The sequence below is a fragment of the Catharus ustulatus genome, chromosome 12 (genome assembly GCF_009819885.2).
Source record: "Catharus ustulatus isolate bCatUst1 chromosome 12, bCatUst1.pri.v2, whole genome shotgun sequence".
Lineage (NCBI taxonomy): Eukaryota > Metazoa > Chordata > Aves > Passeriformes > Turdidae > Catharus > Catharus ustulatus.
In genome coordinates this window covers 448,574-463,707 of record NC_046232.1, presented here as the reverse complement: position 1 = coordinate 463,707, position 15,134 = coordinate 448,574, and the positions used below count along the sequence as shown (strand labels likewise).

The window sequence follows — 15,134 nt, the reverse complement described above, 5'->3', positions numbered from 1 at the left end:
CCAGGACTGCCAGTCAAGGTCTAATATTAAGGCTGTAAATGAAAACTTTTGCTTTAACTTCCCAGCTGCCCTCCGAAAGCAACATGCAGCAGAATTGCACCTGGGAGACTTCCTTGTTTTCCTGCGTAGAGTTGTGTCTTCAAAAGCAATTCAGTCCAAGATGGCATCTCCAAAATGGACAGAAGTCCTTCTTAACATTGCTTCCCAGAAGTGTTGCTCAGGTATGATCGTGTCAAAATGATCTCCATGGTTGCTTTGCATTTCTGTAGTGCAGCTCCAAACACTGAGGCCTGTTAGAACGTGAATTACATCGTGAGTGTTCCTTGTGAACAGCTGCAGTACAGGTGGACAGGGGCTAACTGGGGGCATGGAGCCAGGGGCAGGCCTGAAGCAGCAGTACTTTTAAGATTATTGACATGTTGTTCCATCTTCAGGAGTTCCCTTGGTTGGCAATCTGAGGACTAGACTGCTCGCACTTCACGTACTAGAGGCTGTGTTGCCTGCTTGTGAATCTGGCGTTGAAGATGATCAGATGGCTCAGGTCGTCATATTTTGTTATAAACTTTCACATTTCCTCAAAAAGTCTCTTAAACTTCTAAATGTTTCATAGCTTTCAAAATCCAGATCAAGCGAGGCTCAGTGTAGTTATTTGTTACTCTCAGAACACTAAATACTTTGATATTTATACCTACGAAGCAAAGTAAAACTATATAATGTTGCTGTTGTCCTCATGTTGGAATTAAAATGATCTGAATTGTGTCCCAATGCCTCAGGTTGTTGAACGACTGTTCTCACTTCTGTCTGACTGCATGTGGGAGACCCCGATAGCCCAGGCCAAACATGCAATTCAAATAAAGGAGAAAGAACAAGAAATGAAGCTCCAGGTAACATTGCTTGTGCTTTGTCTCGTGACTGAATGCAGCTGAATTGCATTTACTGCAAATGTTTTGTCCTGTTTCTCGTAGAAGCAAGGAGAGTCTGAGGATGAAGATGAGAATCTTCCCATCCAGGAAGTGTCCTTTGATCCTGAAAAAGCTCAGTGCTGCATAGTAGAGAACGGGCAGATTCTGACTCATGGGAGTGGAGGCAAAGGATATGGCTTGGCATCCACTGGAGTTACTTCTGGGTGTTACCAGTGGAAGGTAGGTTTCATAAATGTGCATTTCTTACCTTCTCTCACATTGTTTTGTGAATGTGCTGTGATTTATTAGTAACATCTGCCTGGGCTTTTCACTGATGACATGATTATTGAGTAAATGGCAGTGTTACATCTATGGTTGGACTCCATGATCGTAAGGATCTTCTCCACCCTAAATCGTTCTGTGATTTTCAGTCGCAAGGGAAGAGTTTGTGGCTGCTTTTGAGTGGTGGGATTTGAGTATTTCAACATGCAGACTGGAGACTCTGAACGTGTGTCATGTGTTGTTAGAGGTAATGGTAATTGTCCCTAAGGTCCAGAGTCAGCATGCATGTGCAGTTTTGCAAAACTTACCTACTGAATTATGTAGATTTAGGATTTTTTTTTTTGTAGAAGAACATTTCACAAAGCATGTTGTTTTCCTGCAAAAAGACTCTGACAAGAGCAATGTTTAATGTATCATTTGGAGGGACTTTTTAGTGGTTTTATTACATAAACTTACTGTTTTTCTCATTAAAAGCTTCTGTAAAAACCAGTTAAAAGTAGACATACATATGTGTAAGGAAGATTTTCAGTGCTCTGTTGTGTTACAGTGTGTGTTCCTGACATTTTTCTCTGTGTGTTTGTTTTGCTGCCAGTTCTACATTGTGAAGGAGAACCGGGGCAATGAGGGTACCTGTGTGGGAGTGTCTCGCTGGCCTGTGCACGACTTCAATCATCGCACTACCTCAGACATGTGGCTCTACAGAGCCTACAGTGGCAACCTCTACCACAATGGAGAGCAGACTCTGACTTTGTCGAGCTTTACCCAAGGAGATTTCATCACATGTGTGTTAGATATGGAAGCAAGAACTATTTCCTTTGGTAAAAATGGAGAGGTATTTAACATCAATTCGTTTTTGGTGGGTTTTTTTCAATGATAATATGGCTTGGATAAGCATGAGAGTTAAAACATGTGGCAGTTTTGGTACTTAGAAGATTTATAATACAGACATAATTTTTTCATGTTTCATATTTTTGCTTGTTAAGGTCTTCTAAGATTGAGGGGGATTTGTTTTGTTTCTTCCCTAGGAGCCAAAACTAGCTTTTGAAGATGTGGATGCAGCTGAGTTATATCCTTGTGTTATGTTCTATAGCAGTAACCCGGGAGAGAAGGTAACTTAGATGTTCACCTGTGGAGGTGTTTAGGCTGGTGTAAATTCGGTATTCATCATAGCAACCTCTATGATGCTGCTTTGAATTACTGACCAAAACAGTGTTGCTAATACACAGTGGTTTAACTATTGTAATCTATTGTAAATTTAAAATGTATTTTACTATTTAGAATAGATTTAAAGGCTTCATGTTCTACCCAAAAAATTCTATTCCCCAGAAACCAAGGAGAACATAGTATTAGGATGTCTAGATAGTCTTGTGTGAGAAACCATGAAATAAGTACAGTAATTTCTCAACTATAAGGCGCACCCTTTTGACTAAAATTTTGGTCCGTACCCAGAAGTGTGACTTATAGTCCGGATGTGCCTTATGTATGGACAAAGTTCAGAAATTTGCCAACCCGGAAGTGGGAACTGTGGCTACCCCGAGCCGTGGCACCCCCGGCACCGCGGGAGCCTCGTGCCGCAGCAGCCCCTGGTGCCGTGGAAGCCCTTGGCACGGGGCTGCTGTGGCTCGGGGCAGCTGCGGCTCCTACTTCTGGGTTGGCTTGGGGTGGCTGGGGCTCCCACAGTGCTGGGGCAGCACCAGGCTCCCAGAGCGGCACCGGACTCCTGGAGCGTGGGGGCGGCGCGGGGTTCCTGGAGTGGCATGGGGCTCCCGGAGCACGGGGGCAGCGCAGGGCTCCCAGAGCAGCACCGACCTCCTGGTGTGCGGGGGTGGCGCGGGGCTCCCAGAGCGGCACAGGACTGCCCGAGCATGGGGGCGGCACGGGGTTCCCAGAGTGGCACGGGGCTCCTGGAGCATGGGGGCGAGCAGCGCGGGGAGGGAGGGACTGGGCGGCCGCAAAAGCCGTGAGCCACGGCCACCCTGAGCCAGCCTGGAAACGTGAACTGCAGCTGTGCCATGGCAACCCCGAGCTGTCTCGAGCCGTGGCAACCCCGAGCTGTCTCGAGCCGTGGCAGCCCCGAACTGCCGCAAGCTGCAGCAGCCCCGAGCCGCGGCATCCCCAAGCCGTCCTGAACCACGGCAGCCCCAAGCTGCAGCCAACCTGAGCCGCACCTTGCCAGCCGGTGCCAGGGGCAGGCGGGAGTGCTGGGGCCTGCATACGGGGATGGCGCTTGGGGCTGCGTTTAAAGGCTTCGCCAATCTGTGAAAAATGTTTGCAAATTGAGCACCTGCCAGTAAATGCCGCCATCGCAATTCTGTGACTAATGCATTACTTTGTTGCATGTGGCACAGATCCTTGCTGCAAGAAAAAAGTGCACCTTATAGTCTGGTGCGCCTTATATAATGTACAAAGTTGCGAAATTTGCTGACTCCCGGAGGTACGCCTTATAATCCGGTGTGCTTTATAGTCGTTAAATTACTGTAATTTTAGCATCCTTGAGTCTGAAGGATGAAGGTTTTGCTCAGTGTTAAGGTGGATTTTCTAGGGATTCCAAGGGGGAAGCAAAGACAGTGCTAGTACAGTAAATTCACGAATACAAGCCGCACTGAGTATAAGCCGCATCTCTGGGTGTTGGCAAATATTTCGTTCTTTGTCCATAAATAAACCGCACCTGAATATAAGCCGCTCTGTAGTTCGCAACGAGGACCCGCGTGCAACAAAGTTACCAAATACTAACAGAACCGCGGCATGGCGGGGGGTTTACTGGCTCAACTAAGGCTGTGCAGGCTCGGCCCGCTAGGGGCTGCTGACGGGGCCAGGTGGCCCAGCTTGGTGGTGCCGCTCGGAGCTGGCCGCCGCCTCTGGGTTCGCTCGCCCTGGCCCCACTCCCGCCGTGGCGCCGACCGGGCACGGAGAGCGCGCCCCGCTCCCGCCGCGGCTCTGGCCGGGCACGGAGAGTGCGCCCTGCTCATACCGCAGCGCCAGCCGGGCATGGAGCACCCCCTGCTCCCGCCATGGTGGCGGAGGGCGGGGGCAGAGCCCCCCCCTTCTCCCCGAGCCGCGGCAATGGCGGCACGGGCTCCCCCCCTCCTCCCCGAGCCGCGGCAATGGCGGCACGGGCTCCCCCCCTCCTCCCTGGGCTGCGGCAATGGCAGCGCGGGGCCCCCCCGTCTCTCCCCCGGGCTGCGGCAGAGGAGGGAAGAAGAGAGCTCTCCTACCTCTGTCCCCGCCCCCTGTGCTGCCTGCAGGGAGCCAGGGCAACAGAGTAACACTGTAACAATCTCAAAATGCCGGCTTTTACTGGCAGGTGCTTGGCTTGGCGCCCTGGCTGGCACGTCTGGGGTTGTAAATGTCAGAAAATTATTAATATATTAGCCACCCCCGAGTATTAGCCGCACTTCCGGGTTTCCACCAAAATTTTTGTCAAATTGCTGCGGCTTGTATTCGTGAAATTACTGTAATTATTTCTATTCAGCAGGCAACTCCAGTATTAGTAGGAAGTGCTTGTTGAGGTATGTTGAGAAGATGACTTGTAAACTGCTCTGTTCACACAGGTGAAGATCTGTGACATGCAGATGCGTGGGACACCCAGGGATTTGCTGCCTGGGGATCCCATCTGCAGCCCTGTTGCTGCTGTGCTGGCAGAAGCTACCATCCAGCTCATCCGAATCCTGCATCGCACTGACCACTGGACACACTGCATCAATAAGAAAATGATGGAAAGGCTGAACAAAATCAAAACTTGTCTTAAAGAGGCAGGCCAGAAACTGAAGAAAAGTCGCTCTGTTCAAAGCCGTGAGGAGAACGAGGTGAGGGAGGAGAAGGAGAGCAAAGAGGAGGAGAAGAGCAAGCACAGCCGGCATGGGCTGGCCGAGCTGTCAGACCTGCAGCTGAAGATGCTCTGTGTGGAGGTGTGGCCTGTCCTGGCAGTCATTGGTGGTGTGGATGCTGGCCTCAGAGTTGGAGGTCGATGTGTCCACAAGCAAACAGGCCGACATGCCACCCTGCTGGGAGTGGTGAAGGAGGGCAGCACCTCTGCCAAGGTCCAGTGGGATGAGGCAGAGATTACCATCAGGTATGCACATTTCCTGCACTTTGCACTGGCTGGTGGTAGTGGTTTGTGGTTGGAAATCCTCAGAAGTAACCTGTCCTTGATATTAGAGTCATGCTGATCAATTACTTCAAGTGTGGACTTCAGTGGTATTGAAATGGATGCTGCCTTGAAGTAGGGTTTGTTCATTTTCCCACCTGCCTTCAAGGCTGGAAGGAGATACTCCTTTTCCCACCCATGTTGCAGACAAGCCTTCAAAGGGAAAGCACCTTGGAGGAAGCTGAAATGAAGCTTCTCTGAGCTTCTTGGTGCTCTCACAGCAGTTGCCTGTATTTTTGTGTGGAAAAGGTTAGATTAATTTAGTTTTTTGAACTCTTTCTGTCTACATCCAAAGAAGTCTTTTGAAGAAATTGAGCAATGATTTTTTTCTTTCCCTACCAGTTACAATTATGTTCTGAAATCGCTGAGGTCACATTACTTTTCCAGCTCTTGCAACATTATGTCTGTTTTGTCCTCACTTTGAGTAAATATCCTGAAGTGCAATTGATTTCATTCCAGAGAGAAATTCTTTCAAGTATGCCCATGTGACAGTATAGCCTTAAAGTAAGAGTGCCCTTAAAATAATTTGAAACTTTATTTAAGTGATGTGGAAGAGCACTTGAGCATAAGCAAGCTTTTGGTAAAGCATTTAATTAGGTTCATTTTATACCTTTTAAATTAAAACCAGACTAAAACTCACTTTCATTTTTAGGTAGAAGCTTACATGGTAAGATGGGAAAGCTTTTTGTGATAATAAAAGGAAAATTTAAAAGTACAGTAATTTCACGACCATAAGGCGCACCGGACTATAAGGCGCACCCCCCGGGAGCCGGCACATTTTGCAACTTTGTAGATCAGATAAGGCGCACCGGTCTATAAGGCGCACCGGGTTTTTTTTTTGCAGCGAGGCTCCGCCCCCAGCTCCTCCCGCGCGCTTGCTGGCCGAGGCCCCGCCTCAATCCGGCAGCCATTGGCTCCCGAGCCTGCCTGTACCCGGCAGGGCCAGGCTATGCCCACCGCCGCTCCGTGCAGCATCCCCAGGGCCCCGCTGTTCTGGGAGTTCCCTGGCGCTCCGGGTGACCCAATGCCGGCAGGCTTGCCCCGTGCCGCCGCTGCCCCGACTCCAGCTGCTTGCCCCCTCCCCGCGCGGCAGCCGCTCCGATTCCGGCGGCTTTCGCCCCCCCCGCGCGGCGGCCGCCGTGCTTCTGGCGGTTTTCGCCCCCCCCCACGCGGCGGCCGCGGTGCTTCCGGCGGCTTTCGCCCCCCCCCACCGCGGCGGCCGCCGTGTTTCCGGGGGCTTTCGCCCCCCCCGCGCGGCGGCCGCCGTGCTTCCGGGGGCTTTCGCCCCCCCCCCGCGCGGCGGCCGCCGTGCTTCCGGGGGCTTTTGCCCCCCCCCCCGCGCGGCGGCCGCCGTGCTTCCGGGGGCTTTCGCCCCCCCCCCGCGCGGCGGCCGCCGTGCTTCCGGGGGCTTTCGCCCCCCCCCCGCGCGGCGGCCGCCGTGCTTCCGGGGGCTTTCGCCCCCCGCCGCGCGGCAGCCGATCCGATTCCTGCGGCTTTCACACCCCCCGCAAGGGAGCCGTCCCAATGTCGGCGGGCCGGCCCCGCGCGAGGGAGGCCCCGATGCCGGCGGGGACGGCCCGCCCCGCCCCGCGCGAGGGAGGCCCCGATGCCGGCGGGGACGGCCCGCCCCGCGCGAGGGAGGCCCCGATGCCGGCGGGGACGGCCCCGATGCCGGCGGGGACGGCCCGCCCCGCCCCGCGCGAGGGAGGCCCAGATGCCGGCGGGGACGGCCCGCCCCGCCCCGCGCGAGGGTGGCCCCGATGCCGGCGGGGACAGCCCCGATGCCGGCGGGGACGGCCCGCCCCGCGCGAGGGAGGCCCCGATGCCGGCGGTGACGGCCCGCCCTGCGCGAGGGAGGCCCCGATGCCGGCGGGGGAGGCCCCGATGCCGGCGGGGACGGCCCGCCCCGCCCCCGCGAGGGAGGCCCCGATGCCGGCGGGGGAGGCCCCGATGCCGGCGGGGACGGCTCGCCCCGCCCCGCGCGAGGGAGGCCCCGATGCCGGCGGGGACGGCTCGCCCCGCCCCGCGCGAGGGAGGCCCCGATGCCGGCGGGGACGGCTCGCCCCGCCCCGCGCGAGGGAGGCCCCGATGCCGGCGGGGACGGCCCGCCCCGCCCCGCGCGAGGGAGGCCCCGATGCTGGCGGGGACGACCCGCCCCGCGCGAGGGTGGCCCCGATGCCGGCGGGGACGGCCCACCCCGCGCGAGGGAGGCCCCGATACCGGCGGGGACGGCCCGCCCCGCGCGAGGGAGGCCCCGATGCCGGCGGGGACGGCCCGCCCCGCCCCGCGCGAGGGAGGCCCCGATGCCGGCGGGGACGACCCGCCCCGCGCGAGGGAGGCCCCGATGCCGGCGGGGACGGCCCGCCCCGCCCCGCGCGAGGGAGGCCCCGATGCCGGCGGGGACGGCCCGCCCCGCGCGAGGGAGGCCCCGATGCCGGCGGGGACGGCCCGCCCCGCGCGAGGGAGGCCCCGATGCCGGCGGGGACGGCCCGCCCCGCCCCGCGCGAGGGAGGCCCCGATGCCGGCGGGGACGGCCCGCCCCGCGCGAGGGTGGCCCCGATGCCGGCGGGGACGGCCCGCCCCGCCCCGCGCGAGGGGGGCCCCGATGCCGGCGGGGACGGCCCGCCCCGCGCGAGGGAGGCCCCGATGCCGGCGGGGACGGCCCGCCCCGCCCCGCCCCGCGCGAGGGAGGCCCCGATGCCGGCGGGGACGGCCCGCCCCGCCCCACGCGAGGGAGGCCCCGATGCCGGCGGGTCCGCCCCGCGCGAGGGTGGCCCCGATGCCGGCGGGGACGGCCCGCCCCGCGCGAGGGAGGCCCCGATACCGGCGGGGACGGCCCGCCCCGCGCGAGGGAGGCCCCGATGCCGGCGGGGACGGCTCGCCCCGCCCCGCGCGAGGGAGGCCCCGATGCCGGTGGGGACGGCCCGCCCCGCCCCGCGCGAGGGAGGCCCCGATGCCGGCGGGGACGGCCCGCCCCGCCCCGCGCGAGGGAGGCCCCGATGCTGGCGGGGACGGCCCGCCCCGCGCGAGGGTGGCCCCGATGCCGGCGGGGACGGCCCGCCCCGCGCGAGGGAGGCCCCGATACCGGCGGGGACGGCCCGCCCCGCGCGAGGGAGGCCCCGATGCCGGCGGGGACGGCCCGCCCCGCCCCGCGCGAGGGAGGCCCCGATGCCGGCGGGGACGACCCGCCCCGCGCGAGGGAGGCCCCGATGCCGGCGGGGACAGCCCGCCCCGCCCCGCGCGAGGGAGGCCCCGATGCCGGCGGGGACGGCCCGCCCCGCCCCGCGCGAGGGAGGCCCCGATGCCGGCGGGGACGGCCCGCCCCGCCCCGCGCGAGGGAGGCCCCGATGCCGGCGGGGACGGCCCGCCCCGCGCGAGGGTGGCCCCGATGCCGGCGGGGACGGCCCGCCCCGCCCCGCGCGAGGGGGGCCCCGATGCCGGCGGGGACGGCCCGCCCCGCCCCGCGCGAGGGAGGCCCCGATGCCGGCGGGGACGGCCCGCCCCGCCCCGCGCGAGGGAGGCCCCGATGCCGGCGGGGACGGCCCGCCCCGCCCCACGCGAGGGAGGCCCCGATGCCGGCGGGTCCGCCCCGCGCGGGCTCTCACTTCCGGGGTGGCAAATGTCGCAACTTTGTACATCAGATAAGACGCACCGGACTATATGGCGCACTTCCGGTTTTGGGGGGAGATTTTAGTCAAAAGGGTGCGCCTTATAGTCGTGAAATTACTGTAATTTGTCTGCTGGATGTATAGAAAATACAAGGTGTATGGAAATACAAACTGGTGGATTTTTGTCCAGCTTCAAGTGAAAATTAGTCAAATATAACAGTCCTAAATAGTACCAGAATATATCACTGAATATAGATGGATAGGTAGATAAATGTGTCTGTTAGGTTTTCTGACCTGGGCTTTTCAAAGGTTCCTGTCCTTGCCAGGTGATCTGTCCTGACCTCTCTGTTGTGTGGTCATGGTAATGAATAGTTGAGGTTAATTCAAGCTTTTCCTTAATGTTTTAAAGTTTTCTCTATAAGCTTTTATACCTGTTAAGATTCAGGTATGATGATAGTATTTACCTTCAGATAGTTTTTCTTAATAAAAGTCTATTACATATTTGTGATAAATAGTATATCCAGAGCCTGTGTCAGAGCACATCCAGAGCACAGAATGGATAGCTTCTGTGGAGCTTCTGGATTTCAGTGCTTGTTGAAAACCTGTGTATGCTTTGCTGCATTTGCTTTGAAACCATATCTCCCCATTTTCTGATCATAACCTCATTTTCCCCTGTTTGCATTTAATTTTTAGAATTGGTTTGTTTTATTAAATATATTTTACATCTTATTTGCCTACATTATTTCCTGTACTTTCCTCCTGTCTCTCCCTCACTTGCTTTTTCCTGTGTCATTCTGATCTTTATTAAAGCTTCCCAACTTTTTGGTCGCCTAGTGATACTCCATTGTATAATCTGGAGCCCTGTGAACCACTGCCTTTTGATGTTGCAAGATTTCGTGGGCTGACAGCTGCTGTGTTGCTGGACCTTACCTATCTGACTGGCATTCATGAAGATACGGGGAAGCAAAGCACCAAGAGACACGAGAAAAAGCACAGACACGAATCTGAAGATAAAGGGGAAACGGAGCAGAAAACGGAGGGTGATGCTGGATCAGATACACGCTCGGGCCAGAGCTCCGATGATAGCAAAGGACACAGTGCTACAACCTCTAAGTCGGAAAATGAAATAGTTTCCTTCTCTTTAGAACCATCAGCACTAGGTGTGGAATCCCAGCACCAGCCTGCTGAAGGAAGAAAAAAGAATCACGAGCACACCCCACGAAGTCATGACGTAGCGCAGTCTGAAATCCGAGCCGTGCAGCTCTCTTACCTTTACCTCGGTGCTATGAAGTCCCTGAGTGTTCTGCTGAGCTGCAGCAAGTACGCCGAGCTGCTGCTGATTCCCAAGGTGGTGGCCGAGAATGGGCACAACTCGGACTGCGCGGGGTCGCCGGCGGTGGCTGAGGACGCGGAGCTGCGTGCGGCGCTGCAGTTCCTGATGCGCCACATGGTCAAACGTGCCGTCATGCGCTCACCCATCAAGAGAGCGCTGGGGCTGCCCGACCTGGAGCGCGCCCAGGCCATCATCTACAAGCTGGTGGTGCATGGGCTGCTGGAGGAGCAGTTCGGGGGCAGGCTCAAACAAGGTACGTTCTCAAAGCCAGAGGAAAACCAACAGGATGCAGTACAATTGCAATTAACACGCTCTTGTGGGATCTATAGGGGTTGTACTGCAGGGGAATCTTCATCAGACAGAGAAATTCTGCAAAACTCCATTTACTCTTCTACAGATAAAACACTGAGTTTTTGCCTTTTTCCTAGCTCCTTATCTTAATTAAAAGTGAATGCATATCAGTCAGAAATAAGAGTTTTTAATACTTTAGTACTTTTAGAAATGAGCAATAATGTATGTACTTGTTGGAAGGATTTGCACTTCTTCTAAACCAACAAAAAAACCCCTTAAAAAGGCTACTTGCACACCTGGGCTAAAAATAGCTTTATAGTTTATCAGCTGTATTTTTGTATCTAAGACCTTTTTCCTTTTTGTCCAAGCTGTTACAACCATAAATATGAATATCATAAACTTTGGCTAAGTAAATGGTTTGTTTGCTTATTTACCTTGCATCACTGTGAGAACAGCAAGAGCTCCTGGACTGATTTCTTTACTCAAGTCCATGAGTTAGTGGCAGAATCTGCACACCCCTTCCTTTCTCTGGGTGAATTCTAAATAATGATAGCTATAGCCATGGCTACAGTTTTGATCTACACAATTATATTAATGTTGCTGTAACATCCTTATTTTTCCACTATTGCAGAAGTGGAGCAACAAGTAGAAGAAGGTGATCAGTCTCAGCAAGCCCAAACACCAGTTACCACCAGCCCTTCTGCTTCCAGCACAACATCTTTCATGAGCAGCTCTCTGGAGGATACCACCACTGCTACTACTCCAGTAACTGATACAGAAACAGTTCCAGCATCAGAATCACCTGGTGTGATGCCCCTCAGTCTCCTGAGGTAAAATATCCTCTCAGCCTGTGTGATTCTGAGGGTGTAGGGAGCCAGCTCTGTGCTTGATGTACAATATGTGTCTTTAGCTGCCTAGGCCTTTGCAAATGCTGCCAAGAACTTCCCCTGCAGAGGGACACAGTTTAAACGTTACTTACAGGGTTTATGTTTTTATTAGAAAGCTGTTAAGCTTTTGCTATACATGTACATAAATGTAATATCTGGATTCTTTAAGAAGGAGAAAATTTTCTCGCTAAGTTGTCTTTCAGTTCTCGTGTTTATTTGGTATAGTTCAAATTACAAATCTCTGAAATTCTGTGTTTTTAATGACTGCGTGATTCTCAAACTAGAATAGATCTTGGTAGGTAGCATCCTGTAAAGCTAAGATGTTGTTTCAGCTTACCCTGACATACTGAAATGGAAAATAAACTTCTGAATTTGCATAGGCAATTTGTGCTATTGAAGGAAATCTGCTTTACCTTGCATAGAATACTTTTCTAAGTTTATTAATCAATTGAAATTTTGCAGCCATCTTTTGATAAAAGCCAGAACAATGTCTTCACACTAGGACACGTCTTCATACTAGGACAATGAAAATAAAATACTTACCTGATTTATTAGTTAACCTGAGTTCTGAACAAACCATGGAAATGGGAAAAGTGTTTGTCTTTTATCTCCTAGGACAGCTCCTGGTCTCTGAGGGGTTTTTTTTTAATGTTATGCTTAGAATTTAACTGAAGTTGGTAGGAATGAGCTGTTGCCTCAAAGTATGTTGTGTCTTTCCCTTACTAAACTCAATTACATCAAGTAGGATTTGACAAGTGCACTCCAACTGGGTGTTCTTCTTGTGTCAGACTTTTTCAGCATGTTCTGTTCAACATAAATGTATATTGTTCTTTTTTCAAGGCAAATGTTCTCCAGTTACCCTACTACAACTGTTCTTCCAGCACGACGTGCTCAGACTCCTCCAATATCTTCTTTACCAACATCTCCTTCCGATGAGGTTGGAAGGAGACAGAGTTTGACCTCTCCAGATTCTCAGTCTGCAAGGCCTGCCAATCGCACAGGTAAACTTGTCGGAGAATAGAAATGGGGACGAGTTAGGAAGGCCACAGGAGCTCAGGGGCCGTGTTTTAAGAGATGGTAACCCAACAGAATTTCTTCTTAAGGCAAGCTAACATGCCAAGCATTGTTGAAAACTTCTTAGTCACTATCTTAGGAAAAAAAGATATAGATTATATAGCTGTAGGCTTTATCAAACAGACAAAAGGGAGTTTTTAAAAGCTGTGGATTGGATAAGAAAAAAAAGTGTAATTGGTAACTGCTTCAAAATGTTCATCTCATTTGGGCTTGTTTCCTTCATTCTGTGCTGTGGGTAAGTGCAGTAATTTTCTAGCTTTTGTTAGATCACATAGCAGACAGAAAACAAGAATTGATATATTTTATGGTGTATGCACCAGTACTTTTTATTCTCGCCCTTGTATCTGTGCTATTAGCTGGGGGGTTTAGTGGTTCGTGTGTTGTGTAGCAACTGGTCTGCTCAATTTCATGTCTCCTTTTTTTACCTTTTGATTTAATTATGAGATGACTTGCTTCTAGTCATGATAGTATCTTCACAACAGTGTTTGATTGTTAGTGCATTTTCTCTTCACTGATTAGACATCACCTTTACAGCAAGTCATAAAGAAACTGTGGGTTTGGGGCAGTAACTGACCTCTTTAGAGTCCCTTGGATGACTCTGCACAGAAATGCACCCATCATCCACAAAGAGGATTTTCAGATATGTTCCCAGCTGAGGTTTTTTTCTGTACCTTGAGAGGAACGTATAATGGTCTCACCATTTGGGAATCTCGATGATTTGGACAAGGATCACTTTGTCTAGGCTACCTAAATATAGATCAGAAAGATAATTTGATACCGTTCAAAATGAAAACAGTAGAAATTGCTTAAATATTTCTTTGCATATCATCAGTATCCTACTTGATCAAACGTAGTCAGCACAGAAGTGTATGTTGCCAAGAAGAATGAACTCTGTTACAGAAAGTATCTTACTTTGTGGAAAGTAACAGAGAGAAGGTGAGAGTAATTATTTCCTTCATTCAAACTGATATATCAAAATAAGATGTAATAAAATAACATTAGAGAAAGGTCTTTGTGCTTTACACTTATTATTTTCTGTCTTTTAAGCTTTGTCTGATCCCAGCAGCCGACTTTCAACATCCCCTCCTCCTCCTGCCATTGCTGTTCCCTTGCTAGAAATGGGGTTCTCCCTCAGGCAAATTGCAAAAGCTATGGAAGCTACAGGTAATCTATAGCTATAATATCAGTTTTACTGACAGACTGGATACACATGAGAAGCACTTGTTTTCCAGTAGAATACTTAATTTTTAAGTTCTAGAACCATTTCTGTGGAAAAGCAGATTGCTTTTTTGTGACCATCAGTGCTAGAATAGTTCCAAAGTGTGGTTTTCCTGCTCTCAGGTGCCAGAGGAGAAGCAGATGCACAGAACATCACAGTGCTGGCCATGTGGATGATTGAGCACCCTGGAAATGAAGATGATGAGGAGCCCCAGTCAGAGGGGACTGCAGAGCCACGGCATGGGACAATTGTCCCTGGCAGTGGTGGCAAGTCTGGGGATCACTGCTATTTGCAGTCTCCAGGTGATATCCCTTCTGCTGATGCCACTGAAATGGAGGAGGGCTTTAGTGAGAGGTAAACGAATTTTCTTGTAATTGCTTTTAATCTGTTTCTGAAATCAGAAATCTCACAAATTCATTGTTGCTGACAGAGTGTTACTTTTTGATGCAGCTTTTGAATTTTGTTACAGCTTGAGCAGGAGCAAAAATGCAATTAAATTAGGTGCTCGTGGTGCTTTTATTTTCCAGTACTGTTTTGTATGCAGAACTGGGGAGGAATGTAACTGAGCGTGCTTTCTTCACAACAAAAAAAAGAAAAAAAAGTGAGGGCTTATATTGCATTTTAACTAAAAGACCAAGTAAAAAAAGCAAAATTCCATTAAATTTATGTTTTACCAAATTCATGTGTGAGGCCAAAGGCAAATTGACTCAACCAGCAGCAACAGAGATGATTTTATTTCTTTGAAAGAACAAAAGCTAATTCAAACTCATTAACTAACTATTCAATCTACTAATTAACCTAGTATAAAATGGGTGCACTCTCAAAATTTCTGCTGTGCTTAGGCGCTCTGGAAGATCAAATAGGTGTTGGCTTTTCTGCATCTAATTCGTTTGAGGTAACTCTCACAGTCAAAACAGTATACATGTGCTCCTTGAAACTGAAGATTCTCGAATTCCAAATTCCTTTTTTCCTTCCATTAAAGAAAGGAGGAACTGCTAATGAATATGGTTTAGTTACTGTATGTGGCTGTCTAAAAGCTGCTGTGGCTGACTGTGAGTTATGCATTGCTGTAGCCCAGATAACCTGGACCATGTGGATAATGCGGCTGCAGCAGCCCCTCCCTCCCGAAGTCGCTCGGCTGTCACACGGAGGCACAAGTTTGATTTGGCTGCCAGGACCTTGCTGGCACGGGCTGGTAAGGGACTGAAGGAATTCCAAGGGCTTTGCTTAGTTGAGAAATGAATGGGAGGGGGGCTGGGACTTCGGATGACATGTAGAAAACCCCTTTTCATATGTGTGCCCGTGGGTATTTAAGAGTTCTACGTGGTGATAAGTAGATTGTTTAGCAGAAGAGTTGAAAATAAAAAGGAAATTGTAAGTACAATCACCTG

The 15,134-nt window shown here is 52.2% G+C and overlaps 1 protein-coding gene across 7 annotated transcripts in view; it reads left to right on the top strand.

Annotated features, from left to right (window-relative positions):
• The window catches only part of HERC1 (HECT and RLD domain containing E3 ubiquitin protein ligase family member 1), a 95,780-nt gene that overhangs the window by 48,780 nt on the left and 31,866 nt on the right, over window positions 1-15,134 (top strand). For 6 of the 7 annotated variants that reach the window (XM_033071136.2, XM_042779661.1, XM_033071139.2 and 3 more), the window contains 13 exons: window positions 66-221; window positions 435-541; window positions 774-884; window positions 966-1,142; window positions 1,777-2,016; window positions 2,210-2,293; window positions 4,736-5,256; window positions 9,750-10,525; window positions 11,195-11,393; window positions 12,291-12,451; window positions 13,572-13,688; window positions 13,866-14,097; window positions 14,817-14,938. In XM_033071136.2, the coding sequence (XP_032927027.1) occupies window positions 66-221; window positions 435-541; window positions 774-884; window positions 966-1,142; window positions 1,777-2,016; window positions 2,210-2,293; window positions 4,736-5,256; window positions 9,750-10,525; window positions 11,195-11,393; window positions 12,291-12,451; window positions 13,572-13,688; window positions 13,866-14,097; window positions 14,817-14,938 (3,003 nt within the window). The remainder of the gene's footprint in view (window positions 1-65; window positions 222-434; window positions 542-773; window positions 885-965; window positions 1,143-1,776; window positions 2,017-2,209; window positions 2,294-4,735; window positions 5,257-9,749; window positions 10,526-11,194; window positions 11,394-12,290; window positions 12,452-13,571; window positions 13,689-13,865; window positions 14,098-14,816; window positions 14,939-15,134) is intronic. The other variant, XM_033071137.2, reaches the window with a different exon arrangement.